The 22,388-nt window shown below is 34.0% G+C and overlaps 3 protein-coding genes across 4 annotated transcripts; 1 reads left to right on the top strand and 2 right to left on the bottom strand.

Moving 5' to 3' along the window:
* Positions 1-3,649: 3,649 nt before the first annotated feature.
* Positions 3,650-16,394, bottom strand: LOC105835321 (annulin). Of its 2 annotated transcripts, none has more exons than XM_036295506.1 (10): positions 16,271-16,394; positions 8,447-8,796; positions 8,006-8,138; positions 7,185-7,414; positions 6,497-6,810; positions 6,019-6,288; positions 5,848-5,927; positions 5,245-5,389; positions 4,677-4,983; positions 3,650-4,573 (listed from the first exon to the last, which is right to left on the bottom strand). In XM_036295506.1, the coding sequence occupies exons 1-10, from the start codon at positions 16,377-16,379 to the stop codon at positions 4,268-4,270; spliced, it is 2,244 nt and encodes a 747-aa protein (XP_036151399.1). In that variant the 5' UTR covers positions 16,380-16,394; the 3' UTR covers positions 3,650-4,267. The 2 variants fall into 2 exon arrangements, with proteins under 2 accessions (XP_036151399.1, XP_036151398.1); XM_036295505.1 differs by lacking the exon at positions 16,271-16,394 and adding an exon at positions 9,143-9,281.
* A 2,163-nt stretch (positions 16,395-18,557) lies between these two features.
* Positions 18,558-20,652, bottom strand: LOC105835319 (mitochondrial import inner membrane translocase subunit Tim21). The gene is made up of 5 exons (XM_012678461.3): positions 20,368-20,652; positions 20,007-20,202; positions 19,701-19,935; positions 18,865-18,964; positions 18,558-18,786 (listed from the first exon to the last, which is right to left on the bottom strand). Exons 2-5 carry the CDS (start codon positions 20,197-20,199, stop codon positions 18,631-18,633), a joined length of 684 nt encoding a protein of 227 aa, XP_012533915.1. The 5' UTR covers positions 20,200-20,202; positions 20,368-20,652; the 3' UTR covers positions 18,558-18,630.
* A 348-nt stretch (positions 20,653-21,000) lies between these two features.
* Positions 21,001-22,349, top strand: LOC105835320 (transcription and mRNA export factor ENY2). Its single transcript, XM_012678465.3, has 2 exons — positions 21,001-21,328; positions 21,765-22,349. The coding sequence occupies exons 1-2, from the start codon at positions 21,282-21,284 to the stop codon at positions 22,003-22,005; spliced, it is 288 nt and encodes a 95-aa protein (XP_012533919.1). The 5' UTR covers positions 21,001-21,281; the 3' UTR covers positions 22,006-22,349.
* Positions 22,350-22,388: the final 39 nt, after the last annotated feature.

The following is a 22,388-nucleotide window of genomic DNA, read 5'->3' as shown; positions in this document are numbered from 1 at the left end:
AAATTTTTTCTATGTAAGATAATTTCATATTATTTCACATTTCATTAAAATATGAAAAAATTTTGATTTTACAATGCATGACAGGCGTAAAATAGTTTGGGTCAATACATTAGAAATGTAAGACGAATCGAAAATCAATGCACCAGGATTTGACAGCCAAGTGGAAATTCGGTCGCGCGAGGACTGCGACGTGAAGTGTCTAATCGCCTAATAAATGACGGAAGGAGAATACGCGGTCAGATTGACATGTCGACCGTAACGAGTGAGACATTATGGATTATTGGGGTCACGCGCGTTTGATGCCATTCCTGATTATAGTTGTATATGATTGGCAATAAACTGTCAGTCGCTCTCGGTACAGCCGAGCCTCATCGCTGATCGATCGACTCGCGCTCGGACACTTTCGGAAGCCATTTCGCTCCTCTCTTTTATTCGCGGGAGACGCGAGAGCGCGTGAGAAAGCGCGAGAAATCGCGGGAGAGCTCGTAAAATCGCGATTATTCATCCTCGTGATTATCCATCACAGATTGACTTTGCAATCTAGACATCTGCGTAAGCATGGTACGTTATTTTGTTAAAGCAATGTCAGAAAAGATACGTTGCGAATCTATCTCTAGTATTCTAACAATTTTAACGTTTTGTATGAAAATTAAAATTAGCAATCCATGTGAACGCAATCTAAAATTAATGTATGATAATTTTAAGAGTTTTTGTTGCCAGAATTAAATTCTTCAAGTTACAGTATTTCCTATAAGTATTATGTGCTGCCATCTAGGAACAACTTGCGGTACCAAAGTACATAAGTATCAAATAATCGAATATTTTACAAAAATTTGTTTATAAAATTTCAGCGAGCGCTAAAAATGCAAGTAGATTAATTTATACAATTAATTTGCCGATGAATAAAATTCAAAATTAAACAGTAGAAATTGGAGATGGAAGATATGTCGTACTTGGTCCAAATTTTTTCGGTACTGGACTTAATTCACTTATATTTTCAGTGCTTTATATATAAAAATTAAGGAATATCTATATTATTTTATACTTGCGTCTAATTAAAAATGATATTAAACGGTAAGGCTCTATTTTAAATTAATGACAATTTGATACACCGATACATCTATAAATAAATATTAACTTTTTATTAATTGGTACCGTATCCTTGTGACTATCACACTCCGCTTGAGTGGCATAAATCTCTTTGTCTCTACAAATTGAAATGACCGGACCGACGGTCTCGCTCCAACGAGATAACTCATCCGGGAGAATTCCGGAGTCGACGACCAATTTTCCCAAACCTGTCGGTCGGTCCGGGGGCCCTCCTTGTTCGCCGAGTGCATACCGGGGTAAGCACCCGGATTATTTATATCGCAGCATGCGCTTTTCTACCAACGGATCAACGTCTTTCGTCGTTCTCGTGCGGGGCCGAGACGAGACGAAGACAGGTACAAATCTACAGGAGGACGTTTCCCGAGCGTGCTTATCCATCTGACCCCGCGGCATTAATAACATTTCACGAGATCTCCTCGAATTCCTTCTGCACCCTCCTCCCGCCATCGCCCGCCCCTCACGGCCGCGGGGACCCCCCGTCGGAGAGATCGCGTCACTGACGTGTACCCTTCGCGCGGCGATCCTGATGGATACGCGGGATTCGATGGGAACAAAAGGATGTTAGTTTAACGTGGAAGGCGTGTTTGTTGTTTTGATGAGGTATAATGGGATGGATCCCGGGTGTTGATGCATAGCGCGTAGCGGGGTGCCGTGGGCCTCGGCCGGGCCCCCGCTCGTCGAGACCCCCGTAGACAGCGGCCGCAACACGTCCATCACGTGTCACGGTTATGTATTTAGACATATCTCACTATCGTCTTGCGTATCTCCCTTCTCCCTCCCTCTCTCTCTCTCTCTCTCTCTCTCTCTCTCTCTCTCGATCGGTCACTCCTTGCATCCTTGAACCCTCTCCCACGATTCCTTTTACCTCGCCTGACGCTTCGTCGTTCTGTCGCATGCTAATCAGGATTTTGTCCTGTGCAGGACAGGATTCATCCACCTTCAAGAAATCGGTCTTGTCAGAAAGACAGTTTATAGAGAACGTTGAACGTGATAACTCAAAAGCCGATTCTCAAGTACAGCATTTTGAAGAGAATGTTGAATAATTTTCGTAAATTACGGCGAAAAAAACTGTGCTTCCATGTACTTTCAATCTAGCTATCCTGATCCGTGAAAGATACAGTTCTATTTGCGATCAATTGTGAAGCACAAAAGCTGAGCGCACGCGTTCACATTTGCTTTCCAATCACTCGTCCAACCTGCTTCCTTTCATCACTCATCCCTTCAACTCTCTGTCCAATTTGCTGCGCCGCGCCGGCATATTCCCGTCCCCTTACTATTTCGCCCGACGATTCATTAATCGATCCCGTAACAATCTTGTCTCCCCTCTGTACCCTTGGCCTCCGTCGTGCAATCCTCTTCTTCGCCACTCTCTGCGCGCTTCCTCGTTGGTCCCGGTTGGTCCCGCCTGGGCGCCGCGTATCGTTTCATCCAGGCCCATATTTCAACATTAATTTCCCGGATGGTGATACATCGTTCGCATCAGCCTGGCCTCGTATCAGCCTCGAGCCTCATCATCATCCGCATCCCCTTTTTGCTCCCTCCTGCTGTCGCGCGCGCGCAAGATTTGCCTTCTCTTTTTTTCCTCTTCTTCAGGGGCGAATGGCTTTTCTCTTACATCTACGAAGCTAATAATTTCAAAAGACTCCCAAAAGTACAATTAAACTTAATTAAATAGACTGACCTACTGCTCTATGTAAAAGAATATCTTGCATATTATTATTTCGAAATATCAAGCACTGTACCATTCATATGAGGCAGAGAGAACTGACACAAAGAAAAATATTCTAGATTTATCAGTACATATTGCACAATCAGAATTATTTTTCAATTCTCTTTTTTTTCTGTCTATTTTTGAGATTTTTCAAGAGCAACTTTGAACCTAAAACAAATTGCACCGCGTAACTTTCAACAGTCAGTATGTATTTCTGTTTAACAGGATCATTCGGGTCGATGGGAGCCCGAAATCAAATTCCATTAAGTTTTACATGTATCCGTCCCTGTTCTTACTCTTGGTCTTCTTTTTCTTTGAATAATCACGCACTCGCCACAGCGACCCTCTCGATTGCCGGTCGTTAATATCGGCTGCCAGGTAGTCTCTGTCGATTGAATTTTTTACTGGTGCCCACCGCGGAAGCCGCGGCTCGGACCGGTATCCCATTCGTACAGTTGCTTCTTAAGCGTAACTGACGTTTGCCTTAAACGCCCGCCATTCGTCATCGAGCTCGCGATGCCAATACAACCCGACAGGAAATAGGACAGTATGGCCGCGACGGGTTTCCCTCCCCCCCCCCTCTCTCTCTCTCTATCTCTCTTCGAGATCGCGCGAAATGCGTGCGGCATTGACGATATTCCCCGTCGTTATTTCAATGATATCCGCGTCCGTTAAGCGACGCGCAATTCACAGAGATAAATGCGCCCCCAAACGATCTCTGACACCGATCATAGACTGGACGTCAATCGTTCCGAAAGGATGCACTATTATCATCGAGGTTGGTCAGCAAATGAGAAGGTCAGGTTGCAATAAAGTCAGAAATGAACGTGAACTTAAAATAAGTCACAAATTACTTTCTTCACGTACAAAATAAACGTATGTATAAACGTTGCGATTTTACATTTTATGAACACATAGATAAGTAATAACACTATCATGAAAGATGAATAGAAGAAGAGATAGTACTTATAAAAATAATTTTCATTGTATCTCAGTTAATCCGCACTAATTGACACACACACACACACACACACACACACACAATTTACACTTACAGTTTGGATTTTTGCACTCAAGTTGCAATAAATAAATGAATATTTTACGCCTCTCGCAGCTTAATATTTCCTATAACATAAAACGAAATTTTTGGCAAAGTATTACCCTCATTTTCTTAAGTTGTATAGTTTCACATTTCTTTCTTTCCATCAAGAAAATATAAATTTCATTTTTTTCCAAACATTAATTCTATGACTTTAAAAACTTGTGCAAACTATTACACAAAGTTTCAATCTTTTTAGAGCAATTATATAAGTACAAATATAATAATCATGTTCTTATCGCAGTGAAGAATTATTATCACACTATTCATGAACAAATATAACTCGAAGGTAAAGAACACGTACGATGCGCGACATTATTTGCTAAAATATCATAGAAAATACACAATTATTCAGAATTATTGGTTTTCGCCCATTTGACTATAAAATTGTACGAATGTCCATCAACGTCCTCTAATTCTCTCGAATAAAACTTTGCCGCTATCCTGGCGCGTCCTCCTAACTTCGGCATCATGGAGAAGCTACACTCCGCGTCTGCATCCACCTCGACAGATTCCGATAGCTTTATCTTCAACTGCTCGTCCAGACCAGGCCCCTCGATCAGGAACCTACCCTTCCTCAAAGGAATCGGCAACGGATTGCGGAATTTGGCCGAAGCGTGAAGAGTCTGACCGACGACTGCGTCATTATGCAACTATATATCAAACAATCTCATTAAATATCTTATTTTCTCTTCTTAGAGAGTTTTGCACTTATCGCTTACAAATGTTGGTTACGCGCGTTTCGATAATAATTACCGTGATCTTAATGTCAGGTTTCCTAACACGGAAGTCGTCCTGCGCAAAGTACTCGAAGTTCGTGTCCTTCACGGTGGCAAGGCAGGAGATGTTGAAGGCGCATTGGTCTAACAATCTCGGACCGTACTCTTCCCAGGACACATCCATGCGAATTTCTTCGAGCACCCCTGGCCGGACCAGTCTGTCGATGTTCAACCTCTTCACTGGATCGCCTACACGACCGGTGTACAGCACAGTCTCCACTCTCAGAATCACAGACACACGGTATTCCATCGTCGAATGTCGATTTTTTATTAATAGTACGACGCTGTTGGAAAATAAAAAAGATTGCGAGCGAATATCGCAAATACAATAAAATAGGCAAATATATCAAAAGTAGATAGAAACGACTAAACTAAGTATAAAAAAATTAATATAAATTTAAATACTTTTATATAATTTTTATATTAGATTAATACTAATGTTATATTAACACATATTATCTTGCCGTAAATTTGGTTAAGTAATTACTACATTATTTAAAGAGCACTTGCAGAAATAGTAAAGTAACCCAATCAAAAGCAAGTACCTGAATGGTTGCCCGATTATGATGTCATCGCGCAGTTCGAAAGTGAACATGACGTCGTTGAACTCCTCGTTGAGATAATAACGGCTAAATAAAGACTCGCTCTGGCGCAGCGCCTTTAGCATAGCAGCACGTTCTTCATCGGACTCTAATAACATAAAAAATGGTTATTATTACATTTACATTTGGCATTAATAGTCAAGCAGATGTCACATTATATTACATTAGCATTTTAGAATTAAACAAACCAATACATTGATCGCAAAGCTGTGAAAATTTAAATAAAATAATCGATAAAGTTATAATTCTTCTTTCTGTTACATATATACAAGTGCTCGGAAATTAAAGAGAGGAAACGTTAGAAACTTTTGTAACGGCAAAAACTTGGTAAACTTTGACTCGTTACTATAAATATATGAATGAATTGAATACAAAATTCTTTTGTGCGGACTATTTGTACTATATATTAACATTAAAATACTTTTACGTATAAGACACACAACAATTATCCAAGTTACAAAATATGAACCTGTTACAACCTGAGCCATCGTGCGATGTAAACCCTTAACAATTTATTTAACTGCGCTATATTTTTTAATCTCTTACTTTCTGGATACTTGTAAGTGTGCGTGATGTCCTCTCTTGTCCATCTGCCAATCGCTTTCGTGCTGATCAGCTGGCCGATACTGCAGAATCATCATCGTCTCATTATTCAACGTCATCGGTCCTAATTTTTAATTCGCTATGAGACAATACAAACAAATTCGCCATACGTACCCGTACATGTCCTTGCGGACCAACTTCAACGGCTGCGTAGGCCCGTTGTAACGCCAGTAGACTTTGTCGGCGTTCACCTCGGCGAAGAGGAACGCGTTGTCGTAGGGACGCAGGACTTCACCCTTCTTAACGGCGGCCACCGATGCCGGTCCGCAACGATACGCGCCCTCGCTCAGTTCCTGAGGAGTCGCGTCGATCGCCTGCCATCCCGAGCAATCCGGCGACAAGTCCAATCGCGTCATCCAGACTTCGTTCCAGACGTGAAAATTCCTATCAATATTTTATTAATTATTTTATTACCTATCGTCATCAACGTTTCCTAGTGTTCATCTAAAATCAACTGCGAGAGCACACTCGCTCGAGTAATAAAATCAATCTTTTTTTTCCTCGATTTCACCATTTTCCTTTTCCGTATCGCGTTTGATCGTGACTTACATTATATTAATCAAAAAGGCGTTTTTTTCCACCTTCAAATTACCATATGGAATCACTGTTAAGCTCCTCCATGATCTTGCCTTCCGCATCCACGAAGTAGTCCACGGTCAGACTACTCTGGGTATCGTGCGCACTCGAGTAGTTGGTTATCACTCGACAGGGTATACCGAGAGTGCGACAAATCGTCGCTAGCACACCAGCAAAGACCCAGCACTGTCCGTACTTGACCGGTTTCTTCGTCTTGTAGTACTGCTGGAGTATTTTCTGCGAGCCCATCCACCTTGTAGGTGGAGTACCGCCCGAATAATCGTCCGACCAGTTTCCCATCACCGCGCCATTGTCGTCGGGGGAGTTTACCTGAAACCGAGAGTTTACCTGTCATTTAGCAGTCTCTCGAAAAACTTTGTTCGCAAACCAATTATTTTACTGCAGCATCTAAAAATTTAATTGGCTACAGAAAGAAGTTTACGTTTAAACTGTAAAATAGTTATGCTTTAACAAGTTTAAGACATTCAAACATGGTATAATATTGCTTCAAAAAATTTAGATGTTCTGGTACAACTGGCTTAAATGTTCAATATAAGTATAATAATAGTCCAGCTTAATTATTTTCAGATCTGCATTTCGGCAAAATCGTTCTTCCCATGTAGAGAAAGTGTACTTTATAAATCATTTCTCAAAATTTAGTTTGGTTTTACGGAAAAAAAAATTGTTTCCCGACTACGGCTTACCGCGGCAGACAGACAGCGCGTTATGATGACCGGGTCGTTTCTACCAGAGACGCGGACCCTGCCGACCTGGTTCATCATGTGCAGGGCGCAGTCCAAGATATCTCGTTCGAATTGCGCGAACTTCCACACGGTAGGCCGCAAACGATTGTGACTGCCACGCCAGATTAAACCATCTTCCGCCAACACGTATTCTTGACGCTCGGCCTCACCCTCCAGGTATACCACGTCGTCTGAAGAAGGGAAGTGTACAAAATTTGGAATCGACAGCATTAATGTTTCACTATTATTATGCAATTAGAAAACCAACCGTTGTAGACCATACTTTATTTTTAGCAGTTACACACAATACGTACGTTGAACATAATAAATAGACAAACAGAGTATATGACATAATGCGTCACACGTATGTGACGTCGGGTTTTTATGAGAATTGGTGCGTCACATACGTAATGTGTGGTAGCGAATGTGTTAAGATATAATTAGCTCTCCGAATCATGCTTGTATCAAAAAGGTTTATTGTTACACTTAAAGAATAGTTTTAAATGTCTAAAAATTTTGCTATGGAGATCTGAATGCAATTTTATTTTGGATCATCGAAAGAATTGTGTAGAACTATTGAGCTGGTTAGAATGTCAAAATTTTTTGCAGCATTGCTCATTAAACTTGAACATCCTTCATAATTACTGAAGGTCCAACAAAATTATTTTCAGATCTGCATCTAGCTAAATTTTAAAATACCTCAGCAAAACTTTTTCTGTGTAATCCTAACATATAACTCTGATGTTGCGAAACAGAAGATTAAAATATCTGCTAATACGTACCTATGCACCAGGGATTGCAGATCAAGTAAAACGGACGATCCATCGTGTAACTAACAGCACCTTCGGATTCTTTGTTCTTGGTATCGATATCCATTTTCCATCTACCTATAATCGCATTTGCGGATGTCACAACCTGAAGAGAGACATATTTCGTTAACAAAAACCTTTTTCATCTTATATTTTCCCTCGCTTCACACACTTAACATTCACAATTTAATCAAAATTTATGTCGAGGATTTTAATATTGCAATTCGCAAGATATCGGTGATCCAATATTTAAAATTTAATTATTTTTAATCTATTTTAAAATAAAAACGTTAATTTTATATAACGGTCTAATAAAATTTGACATATCAAAGTTAAAAATTTGTCAAGTACATCATATTTTCAGTGAAAAATCTTGCAAGATCTCGCAAATATTCAGCAACGTTTCCGACTTGCCTTTATTCTCAGGAAATTTGGTCCTCTGGCGTCTATGGTGGTCTGCCAGGCGACTTCGGAAATCTCTCCGGGATGCAGCAGGGCGGTTGCCACCAGTGTCCCGTGTCCATGTTGCGGTCTCTCGACGCCGTCCAGAGTGAAGACGATAGAAATACCGTCGATGGAAGAATTATAGTCCCGCGATAGACTGAGGTGCAGATAAAATTCCTGACCACGTCTGACGACGAGTCTTGCTCTATCATCCTGGCGGGTCATCAGCTCGTATCTGGATGTCCGATGATTCTCACCGTTCTCTTCGATGCAAGGATCTACATTGTCAATCGTCAATACCGGAACGCCGAAATCCTCCCCTGCGAACAACAGGTTTCTTTACAATTGCAGACGATCTCTTACACACAAAGAAAAAAATTATTTAAAAAAAATAAAAAGCTGTAAGCTGTATGAATTCTATTCAAATAAAGATTATTTGATGTAAAGTCTTGAATTACAACAAAATTATGTCAGTTGACACAAGCATCTTTAATGACCGACGAACGAATCGTTTTTTTTTTTTTGCAGTTCAAACTACTTTTGACAACGGGTATAAATTTAACTCTTCTTTTTAAGTATAAAATGTAATGTTAAATACGAAATTGCATTTTATTTTTTCTATACAATTGTACCGTTTAAATTATGCGGGAAACGCGAAGGACTCACAGTAGAATCTGAACGGAAACGGTCGGGTACGCCGATCGTTGAATATCCGGTAGCGATCGTAGAATCTGTAAAACATCCCGCGGCGATCCGGGTGCACCGGATGCGCCGGATGCGGATACGAACGAAATCCTGGATACATGGGCGAGAAACGCGAACGGACGCGAGTTCACCGAATGACTGAAGAGCCCGCCAACAACGAGAAGGAAGGAAGGAAGAAAGAACGTGCAGTTAAGGTGGGCCGCTGCATTCTAGGAGCAATTTCAAGGACGAACGTACTGCAACGTCGTGCGCGACCATACATGGCGTCATCGGTGACACCCGCTGTCAGTAGGAGTCACCTACTTTTCGTCCTCATTTATTAGTCGGCGATTTACAATCGTGACCGAGTTGTCGTACATCTCAATTAAAGCCTATTCCCTTGGCTTTCTTGAATAATGCAATTAGGAATCATTTTAATAGGAGATTCCAAATTAACTCCTTACGATATCAACTCTTAGAATTTTTCTGTAAAATTTAACAGTAAAAATTGTTTATTATTTGAATTTGTTAAAATTTTTGATAAAAGCAAAAAGAAGTTAAAATACATATTATATATTAATATGCTTATTTCAACAAATAACTGTTACAATAAAAAATGACACACCCTTGTTTTCAATATCCCGTTCAGGGATATTGATGAGATGCAGTTTAAAAAAAAAATCAAAGCTGCCGTCATTCTCGACACCTATTGTTCTCACAACTCCGGGGATATATTTGTAACTTACGAATTGCGTATATACCAAAGCAATAATTTACAATAACCAGATGATTCGGTTCCGTAACATGTAATTTTAAATGTTAAATAATTACTGGTTTTTTATTTAATTATTTATCAGTTTATAATCTTAAATTTCAACAATTGCTTTTTTATTTGCATTAAACTTGATTTTTATTTAGAATTCATAATTTTTTTATTTTATTTTAGACAAGAAAAAAATTATTTATGTTTACAAAAATGTGAATAGCATGTTGTAATTTATGATTTACACATCTATGCAATTAATTTAACAACGTAAATCTATATTCATTAATTACTCATTAAAAACTCATTAAATATAAAACCTACAATTTAAAAGAATGTAATGTTATAATCGTTTTCGAAATCTACAAACCATCGCTTCATTAGATAGAAATATCCTACAAATTAGAATGGTACCTTTGTGATTAATGATTAGAAAAAAATGTCAGTCATTACCCTGGAATGCGTGTTATAATATGCAATCGTACAAGATTTTCGCATTTAATTTGCCACGATAATAGAAGCGGCGGTTAAACTTTGGTATCTCTGTGAAATCACACGTTATTTGCTATCGGATCTTCAATTTATTTGTCATTTCAATGTAACCGGCTCGTTTCTCTTCAAGAACACATGTAAGAAGAAAATCACTTTATCACCGTCGACTCGCAATTTCCATTTTGGTTGACACGATACGATTCAATTCGATGAAATCGACGATTTGTAGGCCAGTTAGAAAGATCAACTTCTTACTACCTTTTACGGGAAGACAAGGTGCTCCGTATTAGTCAGGACGATCTGCGACAATTACGCGCGATTTGAAAAAAAAAGTCTTCTCAGAGATGATTTTCAATGATGGTTCTCATTGACACTGATAATCCTCGATGCGTGACGTGAGATGATAGCTCTTAAGATTTTACATAATCAGCTTTTATACGACAGCTTTTGATTCAAATTACTTCTCGCGCGAACACAACATCATTAAAAGCAATTGATCGACGTGATGCACTTTTTGCCTACGTTAGCCGACTGCAAAGTGTTGCTTAAGACTCGAATTACTGCAAATTGTTATGTGAAAAAAAGGTATTAATAAAAAAAGGAAATAGAGCTGTTTTAATTAACACTCTAGCAAAAATATTACTATATTATTAGATATTGTATTTTAAGCACAGGATTTTAATGATGCGACAGTAACTACGTCAAACGGAGTTACTTTTGTCACGTTATTCAATCTGCAAATAACAATACGCACTCCATTTGACATTATAATCAGCTTACTTCATCGATCTTAATACAAAAATGATAGTGCTCAAATGATTCACGAGACCCATGCATATCACGGGCGTATGCGTAAGTATTGTTATGAAAATAAGAAATCGATTGGTCATACAGAATTCTCCAAATTGTGATTTTTGCTGTCTGTCGATTTTCTTTTTTGGTTATTATAAAAGTGAATTATAAAAATAACAATTTAAAATAACAGCATCGTAAATCTAAATTAAAGCTAAATAAAAAATAAAGTTGTTTTTTTTTAAAACATCTGCTACAAAAACTGCGTTTGCTTTGGCAATTATAGCATCATTATTTTTGTAGGCACCATTTGTAACTATCTTGATAATATCTAATAGACAATAGAGATAATGCTTAATTGTATTTTTTTTCTATGCGACAAATGCGACACGGGATGTGAGTAATAAAGATTCAGAAGGACGCTTGATGCAATTTTTATTACGATCCATTTTCTACATCGATTCCTTTTGAGTTGTAATTAGAATTTCGATCAAGGTGTGTCTCGTATTGAACAATATGTGCGAGCAAACTACTTATCTGCGAACTTGATTGTCGACGTCAGGATAACTTAATGATTGCGCGCAACGGAGAGACGCTTCCTATTAGAGATGTGCAAATTAAAATTTTTTTTACGCTGAATCAATCCGAATCAGATTGAATGGAATCATTGAAGCATAACTTTTAATTAACAATATATATAGTTATGCTGGATAGACTTTTAAAATATAGATAATAAAAACTTTAAGATAATAAAAACAGATTTCTGTATAAGAAAAATAACATTTGTTAAATAATATTAAAAAAGTCATTTTTCAAAATATAATTTTATAAAATTATCAATTTGTATGAAAATAGTTGCACATCTCTACGCAGTATATGTATAAATCTTCACATCTAAGATGAGAGCGAGAAGCAGAAAGATATAATCTAAAACATATACATATACGTGTCGAGTGTCGTGCAATAAATTTACATAGAAAAGAATGAGTCAATGAAGAAAGTTATCTCAAAAAGCGTGAGGTTAATAAAAAAAATCCCTGATGAGAAGAGTCTCGAATAAGTAATCACGAGAGCATGATTCAACGAAGCTTATGTGACTAATTCTCCGGTCAGATTCCGATCCAGAAGAGAAAGCACGAATAAATTTTATTTATATAATATAATTATGGAATTATATCTTGCGTGGTACGTAATATAATAAAATATAAATAATAATGTAGTCATTTTTTTAATATAATGTATTAACAACAATTATATATGCTTCTTGTTAATTCTTAGGTTTAAAGAAGCCTTGAGATTTTCGAAATGCTGCTCAGAATATAAAATATCCTTTGATACAATAAATTATTTTATCAAGTTCTTTTAACCAATAATTCAAATATATTTAGTTTGTTCACAAATACTTCGGCAAAAAGTGACAATAATTATGTGATGTCTCGGCGAAAGTGACGTCACTGTTCAGCGGTCACCGCGCCGCTTGTGTAATCTCACTTTCATTCATGGCAATGAACGTAACCATTGACGACGCATGGGTTCAAGATCCAATTTTAACAGGTCAAGTTTTAAGCTGTAAAAATTCCTTTGAATAAAACGTACAAAGAACTGATATGAGAATTGATCACGACAATACACACTGATAAAAATCTTTTTGTTATGAAATATATTAATTTTATTATTTTATTTCCTATGTTTAACTAAATATTAGCAAGTATAAAATAATTTCATTTTATATTATAAAATATTTTTGTAATCAGGAATGATACTACAATAAACATATTTATTTAATAATAAAAAATTGATTAGCCCTAGCACACACACACACACACACACACACACACACACAAAACACACTTTCCAAGAAAGTTCGCATGCATATCTTCAGCGTATGATAAACGGCGCCAGCACGACAAACGGGTGCCGATATTTAATGAATAATATTATCGTTTTTAAATGCACATAATCACAGCGAAGGTCGGCGCCTCGCAAAAGAAGCGGAAGCTAGACACTTCTCATCTGGCTGAATATATTTTCTCAAATGAAGGACGCGCAAGCGATAAATCGAGCACGCCCGACAAACAAATCGCACATTGTGTCGATGAAATTTATATCTATTTAGGAATCGTCAGAATACCATAAGCTAAGAAAATGTAAAATAATGCAATATCTCCTCTCATGTTTTTTAAAAAATTTATTGCGCGTGAAAAGAGAAAATAGTGAAAAATTATAATTTTAAATATCTTATTTTGTCACTTTAATATCATATTTTTTATTTCTATTTATAAACATATTTATAAACATATTTAGATACGTATAGTTGTATAAATGAATAATATACGTATTTTTTATTTTTTATTTTTTTTATATTTTTATATTTTCCAACGAACTGAAGATTAACATTACATAATAGAATACGTAGCCAAGTTGACGGCACTTGACTCAAGCGTGCGATAATAAACGAAGGATCTCTACACCTACTACCTTTATGTCAACGCTCATCTCATCAATCGTTTTCGTCTTAATTCCTATATTGCGATAATAAAATCATCGCCTACGTATCAAATTACTGGCCTTGCGACTTTTTTCTTCTTCAATAATGACATCATACGCTACATATAGTCTAACGTCAATTGTTCTTTGTAATTTTTATCGCACCAAAAATCGTTAACTAAACACACATTTGCTCGATACGTATCGCATAACTTTTAGGCATAGCACATATTGTCGGCCTTGGCCAATATTCTGAAAATAGGCTTTAAGGTTTACTGAAAGAGTACTACGCTTCTTCAGTGAAATGTTCAGATTAATATGGTTGTTCAACTTTTTACCATTGTATTCAAGTTTTTTTACGTGTCCTAAGTCTAAAAACTCATTTAATTTGATTGATTGACTTTCTAATTAATTCTATGCTTATTAAAAAAAAGACAAGATATATAGCTTTACAAATTAAGCAAAAAAGCAATAATTTGTATACTGCGTATTCTAAAAGACTTTAACAAGCGAATTTCAATCAAAATAGGAATTTGTTTAATTTGCACATTTTGATTAATGTGATTCTTTTAACATCTAGTTTATTAATAAAAAAAAACACTTTTTCAATAACCACGAAGGAAACAATAAAATTTATGTTTTTAATTCAAAATTTCGATAAATTTATTCAGTAAATTGAAATTTTTATGTAGATAATTTAAATATTTTTGAACAAACAAGATTCTTGAATATTTTGTAAATGAAACTGTAAATCAAAGAATTCTATTATTAAAAAACTAATTATTAACTAAATTCTATTACTAAAAGACTAATAATAATTTACATCATTCGATGAGAAAACAAAAATATTATCTGCATGTCATTGCTCATGTTTAAATTTACGATGCTTTTCTTTTAAACATATTTTTTTTACAATAATAGCCGCATTTTTTGCCTGCGTGATTCATATCGTTGACGTTTGCCTTTCTTATCTGTTTTATTAATTAATTTTTATTCCACCCGCGCACACGAACTCTATCCCAAGAAGGGTTAATTGGCTACATGTCAGTCAGATATCTTTAGGAATGTCTTTCGTTATCGAGATTTATTCAATCGCAGATTTTGCGAAATTGCATGAACCTAAGATACAGTAAAAAGATGACAAATTTAATTGATTAAAAAAATAATGTTCTCACGAGAAGAATTATAATTTGGTTTTCAAACAAATACATAAACATATATGCATACAGCTATTTATTAGAGAAAAATAGATTAGGTGATTTAACAAAGCTATAGTTTGCTGAGCGAGTTCAATGTATAACTACGAAGAGTAGATCGAGTATTTTGGAAAGTTTGATATTATAAGATATTGATGTCGTAAAAGTAACATGTAACATTCCCAGATATCAACGGATTAAAGGATTGAAGTTACAAGACTTCAAAGTTTCAAATGGTGTACGTGCGCGTGACATATTTCACAGTGAATGACCAAAGCTTTACAGAATCAATCTAGCCATAATGCATAACTCTACACGGAGAGAATTTTCTCTTAAAATTTACCCTCAAAATCTAATAATTGTGGAATAATATATGACCTCGATGAATTTTACTATACTGTTTAGTACAATTTACTAAAAATATAGTAAATTTTACTAGAAAGTATAGTGAAATTTCTTGAGGTTACACATTATCCCACAGTTATCAGATTTTGAGGGTAAATTTTAAAAGAAAGTTCTCTCCGTATACTAACTCTTTCGAGCTAGCAGTTTTTATTAAATAGTATATATTTAAAAATAATTTAGGGCATAATCTTTATAAATAATTTATTGCACTTTATTTTAATTTTTTTTAAGTAAGTAAATAAATAAATTTTTTTAAGCGTTTGTTTTTTAAAATTACAGGATAAGTTAAGAAAAAAATGAATATTGAGAAAAAAATGTTATCAATTAATTTTGAATGAATAGTAAAAAGAAAAAAGCCTTATAACTCTAAGCCTTTAGGTCATTGATTTAAATGTTACATATTATTTTTATAACATTAAATTCTGTATCTTCATATAGTAGATGCGTAATCACTTCACTTTTGATATCCTTAATTTGATATCCTAAATATATCGTCCGTTACTTCTCAGTAACGTGTGACGAGAGGTCGGAGAGAGATTTGTAAAAATATATTTATTGACTCACGTACCGGAAACGAGCACGCAAGAACCATTCAGAACGGAGAATAAAAAAGATAATGTTCTTATCTTGCGATTTTTTAGCTTCTCACTCTTAATGTGATCCGAACTTTTGGTAGATATACAGATAATCATAATTCCGTAAGAATATTTAGCTTGCCCCGGGAAAAACATTAAGGACGTAATCTATTGGAAAAGTTACTTCTTCCTTCAGAACTTTTTAATCAGCATTAATTACAGCATTGTAATTAGGATTTCTTCCTACACTCCGTGTACAAATATACACAATGATATTACATATATTAATATAAATTATATTACAATACATCTTTAATATTTTTCAAAGTGCGAAAATTTCTAATTTTTAATTATCACTCGACTTATAATTAATAATAATTAAAGTATAGGAATAACTTACCAAGGTCGATGGAAGGCGGTCGTGGTTTCTCAAAAGGCCTAATTTGTTGAGGCCTGAACACTGCTCTAAATCCGGAGAGGCACGAACACGAGCAACATCTCTTCATCATAATTAATTAACTAATGTAAACACTATTCGTATAAAATTATGTTCTCAATATTATTCAATATCACACAGATTCATGTATGTCTAAATTATGTCTCACAAAATGTTTATTCATAATTTTTCAAATCTCTGTAAAGCTTTTCTTGAATATAATTTTTTTATATCACTGAATAGCATTTATGAAAACGCCGCATTCGTTGAGTATAAACCTCTAAAAATATCCAAGTTTTACAATTTATAAAATTAAAAATAGTGTAATTAAACAGTGTAATTGTCATGTAAAATAATTGTCATTTTTCAGTTTAGTTAATGAATTAACTCTTAATTTGAATGTAGTTCGAGAACAATGTAACTATTAATATAATGCTTAATTTTATATTTATAATTGAATACATTTAATCAACGAGAATTGGTCAAAAACGAAACATAAATAATTGATTGCTTATAAGTGACACTATATAGTATAATAAAATTGACACTTTAATTTAAAAAATTGTTTACCGCTTAATTTAATTATTAATTAACAATTATTTAATGTGCATTATGGAATAATAGAAGAGGAAGAAAGAAATAATTTATATGAATTACTGTCGTCCTTGTTTAATAACAGAAATTGTCAGGAAAGTAAAAAAATTATAGCAATATTATACTTTATAATATCGTTTTAGTAATTTCATGTGTATACTTTCAATTATAAACTAATGTGTCAATAAATTATAACATAATAATATAACATTTCTTTTAATTAATAAATTTTGTATCCTTAAATTTTGTATCCTTTAATTAATAAATTTGATCCTTAAAAGAGATTTTTATTACTTAAAATATTAATTTTTCTTGTATTATTAATAATTTATAGTTATGATTTATACTTTATCCTTATTAAAATACTTTTCTTTTACAAAGAGACTTTGCCCGATATCACATCACTGCACATCCCAAGCGCGTGTGTGCGAGATGATTAAAACAGCGTGTCAGTCTCCGTACCGAGTTGTCGAGCAACTGTCAGTTAAAATCGGCTGCCATTGGCGAAGCAAACTACAGTATCTCCCGCCAGTCTTCGATTAACTTTTAGGAGAGACGTTTAACAGTAATACTATGCGAATGTGTGCTAACGTAGATACCTTTTATGCAACATCGTGAGACACGCCTCTTCAGATAGTAAAGTAAATGCTGTGCTCGTCAATGACTCCGTTGCATAGCTCCTACGTATTTTTTGCCCGCATGTTTCTCCAGACGTTTATAAGACATTACGTACAAACACGTAAGTAAATATCAATCTTTATCTAAAAATATTAAATCACAGATTTTATCATTAATGACAAATTGGAACGTATATATTATCAATGATACGTTCCATAAAACAAAGAATTAATTCAAATTCATGTTGCTTATTAAGGACACATAAAATTAAAGTAAAAAATTTGTTAAATAAAGTTTATGTTTAAATTAAATCAAAATAATGTAAGTAAAAAATTATGTTTAATTCAAAAATTGAAAATAATTGATACACAGAATGTCTTTTAACTTCCGTTTTTCAGAATGAGAGATTATACGCACATGCATGCAAAATAACGTACATATAAAATATAAATAGTGATTTAATATGTATACATTAATATAATAAATGATATAAGCGCGAGGAAAAAAGAAATAATTTATATGAATTACTGTCGTACATATTAATTAATTGTTATTGGCATTTGATAAGACGCACGCTAATGTAGACGCACTCAATGACGTAAGTGATAACAAGGATAATACATATTTTTAGCTCGCACGTAATTCACTACACAGGAATTCGTTCCCTGAATTTCGTAAGTCAGTTCAGGGGAATTCCTTTTCATAGGAGATGTGTCGAGACGCTTATGAGTCTTCCTCTTATTAACCTCTCGGTTAAATTTAGATTTTAAATTAAGTACAAAATTTCTAAGTTTTTATTTAAAAAATTTCATAGAGAATCAAGAAAATTTTCCATATAACAAAAACTCTTATACGACTAAAAAGTATGAAGTAAAAAAAAAAAAGAATTTTTAGTATAGAGTGACACTACAACTTTTATTTAATCAAATTTTCTTCATATCTTAGGAGGTAATAAATTGACATTTAGTAATCCTTTACCATCCTGCCAAATAAATTAAAAATAAATAAATAGAAATATACAAAAAAAATGAAAAAAAACTATATTTTATATCAAATTTTATTGTATACATTTTAATACAGTAGCGCTATTTACATTTCAATATATTGTACATTTAATTGTATTGATTATCCACTAAGAAGTCATAATCTAGTATGGATTCACGATCTTTCTGCGATTTTGCAGTGTCTTGATTGTCCTCAATCACAATCGTTCCAACATGATTCACCGTAACGTATAAGTATGAATATTCGTAACCGCCAGACGCGTTCTGTAATTAAGATCGAACATATAAACGCATGTGTAAGTGCACATAATTCTCAACTGCAAATCATACTCCCACAATTACCTCCTTCACTTCTGCATACACCGTTCCCTGTCTTCTCGTTCCTTGCACATAAAATCTTATTCTCATGTATTTGATCCCATCCTTGATGTAATATATATGACTAAAAAAACAAATACAATTCAAATATCACTTATATATTCTAAAACTTGTTAAAAAAGTATTCTTTAGTTTTTAATTTTGAATTATTGTCATTGTCATCTCGTAGTAGGATTTACAGTGCATTATTAAGGATGCGTGTCTCATCTCGGAGCATTACCAAAAATACAAAAATTTTAGAATTGTTCTACTATTATGTTTGAGTATCTGTATAAAATTTAAAAACACTTTTATCTTTTCAAAATTGTTTAATTTTTCTTGTTCTTAATTTTCTTGTTCTTATGTAAAATTGTTTTAAAGTACTTATTTTGCAAGTTTAAGAAAATAATATTACAAATTACATCAAATTTTTTACATATATAAATAAAACTTCAATGTCATGTAAAAGTTCATTTGGATCCATTTACTCGCTTAAAAGTTATTTAACTAAAACTACAACAAAATATGGTCCTTTACACTTACTTGTAAATCATTAAAAACCAAATTATTCATTGTTTTATACTTTGAAGCTAATTTCAAGTCAAATCAGGTACTTTGACAAAATTTTTTGTCATTGGAAAGAAAGAAATATAAGAAATAAATCTAAGAAACCTGTTTTACATTTTTGTAACTTTTAGCTGGTACAGTATAATCAAAATGTTCTTAATTAACTGTTTTTAATTAATGCTCACAAGAAATAATGTAATCATTATCGGACACTTTGCATCAATTTTAACATCACTGTAAAGAACTGAACGTACGTAATGTGTCTTCTACGTCCACGTCGAGTTTCTTCTCCAAAAGCCTTTACAGGTGCTCCAAGAATATCCATGACCTTTGGATGTTCAATGCAACGAACGCGAGCATCACTGTAGACACCATATGGACTTTTACTAGAGAACAACTCTGAAAATAAGGTGTACAAAATGAATGCGGTAATCCCTATGCCACCTATTATCACTCCAAGATAGCCAGCAGATTTCACGTTTTCTTTAACTAAAAAAAAAGGAACAAAGATATAGTCATTATATGACAATAATATGTAATGTATCTCATGTGAAATTTACCTACTTGTGCAGTGCCAACTTGTACCTGATTGCCAGTTTCGTTGGAGTCGACCTTGGTCACAGATTTCTTTGTCGAGTAGCAAGCACTGTTTTTAATGCTGGGGACAATACTAAAACAATATGATGTATTTGGCATATGTGTGATCAGAAGCCTTTTTTGGAAAAGATGATTTAACACTCTCGCTGACGCCATGTTCTAAAAAACAAATATCTTTTTTTAATAACAAACTATATGTATTTAATGTTTACAAGAGCTGAATTTAAGGTTAACCGGTTCTCCATCAAAAGAGAGAATCAGCAAGCAAATATAAGCACATATTATAACCTTTCATTCTATTAAAATTTAATTATTAACACTTACACGATATAACTAATGTACTAAACTCATGTACACGAGAAAAGAGCTACTAAATGTAATTCCTTATAATAAAGGGACTCCTATTCTCGATCACCAGTTACACAGCTGACCACGTTCGTTTATGAACGGTATTCATATTTGAATCTTATATATAAAATCATCGCGAGATATATAATCGTGAAATCATTTCATTATTAACTAAATATTAAATCAAGATTGATATTTATAAAGCAGATTAATGAAGGAGAGGGTATTTAATAAGGCAATATTCATATTCCGATTTTATATTTAAAAGTCTCAAATAATAATTTCAAAATGCTACAGAATTATTTTATCGAGATAAAATGTCTAAAAATAAAAATTATCCAAGACGATCTTGAATATGAGATCAGATTACTGCTGATAAGTCTGAAAAATATTTGCAATCGATCTTAAGTCTAGTTTTAAGTGATCTTAAAGTTTTATTGCATCAATAAAGTGATCGTATCTCAAGATCGATTAAATAAAGATCTATTTTATTGCTCTCTAATAATTTTTTAAATCTTAAAATACTTCAAACGATCTTAAATATAAAATTAGATGAGAACCGCCTGATGTTATGGCAGTATTGAAATGGAATCGATGCACGCTGATTCGTTACAAAAAACACTAAACGTTACCTGAAAAATCCTTGAAATTCCCTATCTAACGACCAATTAGCACCCTGCTTGAATTCCAAATTGAAATCTTGAAATACCGGCTTAAAGTTAACCTGTTACCTTGCGCATCAAAACAATTGCTTCTCATCCAATCATCTCTGATCATCTCGTTCAACCGTTGTTGTTGTTATTGTTGTAGCGTGGTTGACTTGAAAGACTGATAACGGAAAAATTAATTAACCAAAAAGCTACTTAAATTGCATACAGACAAGATTATTTATGAAGACACCACACCAGAGATTAGTTATGACTGGCGATCGCGATGGGTAAATATAGTTATCAATTTTGTATATTTTACATTAAAATTTGCTAACTTCGAATACTTAATTCTCGAAGATGAATTTCACTGTACAACTTTTGTAATAATCTTGGCTATGATACTGGCCAATGTTTATTTCTACCAATGCAGATTAATTTTAATTTTGATTTATCACAATTTATTTTTTATTAGTTCAAAAATATGTTTCTCTCTACTTCTAAGGACTTTTTATTTCTTTTTAATCCTTGTAAATTTTTATATGCAATTCTCTGAAAACTAGTAAAAGATAAAAGGTAAGTTAAATCAAGATTTAAAATTGATTGATATTAAAATTGATTTACATTGATAGAACATTAGAAAAAATGGACATTAGAAAAAAAGATCAAGCAAGACTCTAACAATCAAGACAAAATACTGCGTGTCTAAATGAGACTAATTTGCAGGCTGAAAGAATTGTTGAGGCGTAGACTGGTCGAATGCGGATGGCGGGATCAGGTGAAGCTGATTGCAAAGGAAATAATAAAGGAGCATGGTCATGATGTCACCTATGACACATTGCTGTCCACAGTGACCAGCAGGGCTCGCACGCTTGTGCCAGACTCGGTGAAGAAGGAGCTGCTACAAAAGATAAAGAATCAGTTGTTGGCTCAAGAAGAGAAACTAAAAATTGTAACAGATCGTTAGGAGTCTTATTCAAATCGTCATTATCGATCATTGACAATTTAGAAATCCTATTTTGAATCATCGACACAATTACATAATCAGTATATGTGTAAAAGTTGCAATTTTTTGTAAATCTTTGCAAATCAGTCTAACAATTTATTATATTACGTGACACATATTTATTACATGAAATCTCGTTCAATACAAATTAATAATTTTTAAAAAGCGCAAGATGTGATACTTAATTAACAATAAACCAGGATAATTTAATTAGAATATATATCTAATCGAACAATTGAATGTATCTGATTATATACTTAAGGAGTGTACAAATTGTGTGAATAAAATTCTATGTAATTTCCTAAGTAAATTTAATTCACATTTTTGTGGTTCTAATAGAAAAG

The sequence above is a fragment of the Monomorium pharaonis genome, chromosome 1 (assembly GCF_013373865.1).
Source record: "Monomorium pharaonis isolate MP-MQ-018 chromosome 1, ASM1337386v2, whole genome shotgun sequence".
NCBI lineage: Eukaryota > Metazoa > Arthropoda > Insecta > Hymenoptera > Formicidae > Monomorium > Monomorium pharaonis.
The sequence above is the reverse complement of the archived record's forward strand: the minus strand, read 5'-3'. Positions and strand labels throughout refer to the sequence as shown.